At 44.6% G+C, this 3,459-nt stretch overlaps 1 protein-coding gene across 1 annotated transcript; it reads right to left on the reverse strand.

The window, feature by feature from the left end:
• Nucleotides 1-244: 244 nt before the first annotated feature.
• Nucleotides 245-2,558, reverse strand: FOXC2 (forkhead box C2). Its single transcript, XM_077453135.1, is given in 2 exon segments — nucleotides 245-1,253; nucleotides 1,256-2,558. Coding segments are annotated over 2 exon segments (1,398 nt in total). The 5' UTR covers nucleotides 2,322-2,558; the 3' UTR covers nucleotides 245-921.
• Nucleotides 2,559-3,459: the final 901 nt, after the last annotated feature.

A 3,459-nucleotide genomic window follows, 5' to 3' on the forward strand; every position in this document is an offset into this window, starting at 1 on the left:
CAGAGAAAAAGGAAGAAAGGAAGCCGGATCGAATATAGATAGATAGATAACAGAGAAAGAAAGAAAGAAAGAAAGAAAGAAAGAAAGAAAGAAAGAAAGAAAGAAAGAAAGAAAGCTGGATCAAAGATAGATATATATATATATATATATATATATATATATATATATATATATATATATATAGCTAAATGTTTGCCAGAATAAAAAATAAAAAAAATAAAAACAGACACCCTGTACCCACAGATAGCTGTAACACAACAAGTGTTTATTTTAATGAAAAAAAAAAAGACACGAAAACAGTCAGGAATGGTCAGTCTCAGGACAGCAGAATTCAAGATAAAGCAACAGACGAAAGAAATAAACCATCAATTCAACAAGAGGGAAAAAATAAATTATATTCTTAATTTTAATAAGAAAAAAGGCATAAACTGGACGAAATATCACTTATTATAGACGAGTCTGAATAAAACTGCTATTTTTAGATATTTGTTTGGAAAATAATAACAATTAATAAAAAAAATGTAAAAAAAAAAAAAAAAAAAAAAAAGCACAAAGATCCAGTGAACTGAACTTTAAATATTTGGGATAAAAGGTTTCTAAATAACAGGCTGTTCTATAGAATAGAAAAGAGAACGTTTTAAATAATCCTCACAACATTTTCTAGACAAGTTGGTCGAGATAAGTTGGTCCATATAACTTTTTTTGGTTAATATTTTTGGATAAACCTACCATATTTTTGTATGTTTTTTTTTCTCTCCATGTTCAAGTATATTTAAAATTTCTTCATGTTATAAATTTAAAAATAACCATGTAAAGTCACGTGATCCATGATTGTCTCCTGCCCATCTGGGTGGCAGTAATGGGGATATTGCATAGTTCCATGGTGCCAGTTTTGGGTGCATTGGCATTCGTGGAGGGGTGTCAGTACTTAGTGCAGTCGTATGAGTAAGGGCTACTATGGCGATATATTGAGGGGGCAGACCTGTAGGGGATCTGGCAGCTGGCATTGCTGCCTACCTGGTGCTCTGCCAAGGCTGAACCCTCAATGCCAAGGCGGTGAGAGTTGAACATTTCCCTGACGCTGGGGAAAGTCTGCTGTTGGGAGCTGAAGGTGTGCCCGGAGAGGTGGTTGAGCTCTGCCCCATGGTTGAGATACCAGGATGGTGTCTGGCCAGCGGTGCCCCCTTGTTGGTGGTGGTTGGAGGATAGGACCCCTTCCTGGCTGGAGCTGAGGCTCATGGAGTTTAGGGGGAAGAGGCTCCGCTGTGGTGGTCTGAGATGCCCTCTTCCAAGGTGGTGGGCACGCACATGTGCCCAGTCCTGTCTGATGAATACAGGCTCATGGCCCTCATGCTGCACTGGTAGCTGGCACTGGAGTCCATGCCCTGGGCGCACGCCTGGCTGTAGATGGAGGGCTGGCTCTGGGCATAGTTTAGGGGCAGAGAGGGCACCATACCTGTCCGGTGGGGTACAGAGGGCACCGGGCTCAGCTCCCCATGGGGCGAAGTCCTGATGGTCATGATGTTCTCCACGCTGAAGCCTGACAAACCATTGCTGGAAGGGTGGTGGTCGGGGATGGAGCTGTCGGTGGACACAGATGGGGTAGAGGCTACACTCCTTGGGCTATCCTGCATGGCACTGCCACCATCAGGGCTGAGGTTCTCCACCTTGGTGATGACTGGTGGAAGTTCTGGGGACTCGCTTTTGATGATGATCTTCTTCTCCTGGTGGATCTCCTTGGGTGCTTCCAGGTTGGTGATGCCACCTTGGGCTTTGCCAGGCTCCTTCTCCTTGTCCTTGTTGGGGTCCTTCTTCTTGAACCTCCTTCTCCTCCTCAAGAAGCTGCCATTCTCAAACATGTTATAGGAATCAGGGTCCAAGGTCCAGTAGCTGCCCTTACCAGGCTTCTTGTCGTCCCTGGGCACCTTGATGAAGCACTCATTGAGGGACAGATTGTGTCGGATGGAGTTCTGCCAGCCTTGCTTGTTCTCCCGGTAGAAGGGAAAACGGTCCATGATGAACTGGTAGATGCCATTCAGGGTGATTTTCTTGTCCGGGGCGTTTTGGATGGCCATGGTGATGAGGGCGATGTAACTGTAGGGTGGCTTGACCAAGTCCTTGGGTGCTGAGGGCTGGTGGTGGTGGTAGGGTCCATAAGACCTGCTCATGCCAGAGGTGTACTGCTCGTGCCCAGGGTAGACGCTCATCGGGGTGGGCATGGTGCCATAGGTGCCCGCCGCTCTGTAGTAGTTCTGCTCGCTCAGGTAGGGCACGACCCCCAGGCCGTTGGGGTCACCCACGGAGTAACGAGCCTGCATCATCGATGCTGAGATCTGAGAAGGCAGGATGAGGGGGCTCTAGGGTCACCCTGGAGCTGGAGGACTCACAATCACAGCCTGGACCTTCAGCTCAGCACCATCCTCAGCTCATGGCCAGGGTAGGTCCACTCCCGGTACCGGTTCTGCCAGGACTGGAAGGAGGGTGAGGAGGGTGGGGGGTGACTCAAATCTCAGCTCTGCTCTCCTGGACTTCTTTCTCAACTATGGAAAACTTTTCCAAACTTTTTTCTGTGAGCTAAGCTTTTACTGGCAGCCCTCCACACCCTCTTCCACAACTTCTGACCAATCAGGAGGCAGGAAGAGGAGCCAGCAGCCAGTCAGCTCACAGAGACTTTTCCACAGGACTCTCACACCAAATCCCTTTTTCTTTTTTTTTTTTACTTTGCTTATCCAAATACGGAGCGGGCTGGATGGAGCTGAGAATTAAACCCACAGAGCCCCCCAAAAACAGGGAAAACACAACCTGCAACTTCAGAACAGCCTGGGAACTCTGCACAACTTGGCTTACCAGGACATTTTCCCCTCAGTCCCACAATATTGTATTTTTTAAAAGTATAAAATAAACCAACCAGCCTTTTTCAGAAACCCCCAAAAAAATATATTGTATGATTAAAGTATCGATCAAAACAACTCAGCCTTTTCCAGAACCCCAAAAATATATACTGCGTGAATAAAGAATACATTAAAACAATACAACCTCCCCACAACCCCCCAAAATATATATTGCATGATTAAAGTATCAATTTAAACAATTCAGCCTCCTCCAGAACCCCCAAAAATATATACTGTATGATTAAAGTATAAATTCAAACAATTCCGCTTCCCTCAGAACCCCAAAAATATATACTGTATGATTAAAGAATACATTAAAACAATTCAGCCTCCCCAGAACCTCCAAAGTATACATTGCATGATTAAAGTATATATTACTCAACTCAGCCATCCTCAAAACACCCAATATATATATATTGTATGATTAAAGTATAAATTCAAGTACAATTCAGCCTCCCCCAGAGCACCCAAAATGTATACTGCATGATTGAAATATAAATTCAAACAATTCAGCATCCCCCCAGAACCCCCAAAATATATACTGCATGATTAAAGAATACATTAAAAC

The sequence above is a fragment of the Lithobates pipiens genome, unplaced genomic scaffold (genome assembly GCF_037356315.1).
Source record: "Lithobates pipiens isolate NorthernLeopardFrog02 unplaced genomic scaffold, aLitPip1_a1.2 Scaffold_10, whole genome shotgun sequence".
NCBI classification, from domain to species: Eukaryota; Metazoa; Chordata; class Amphibia; order Anura; family Ranidae; genus Lithobates; species Lithobates pipiens.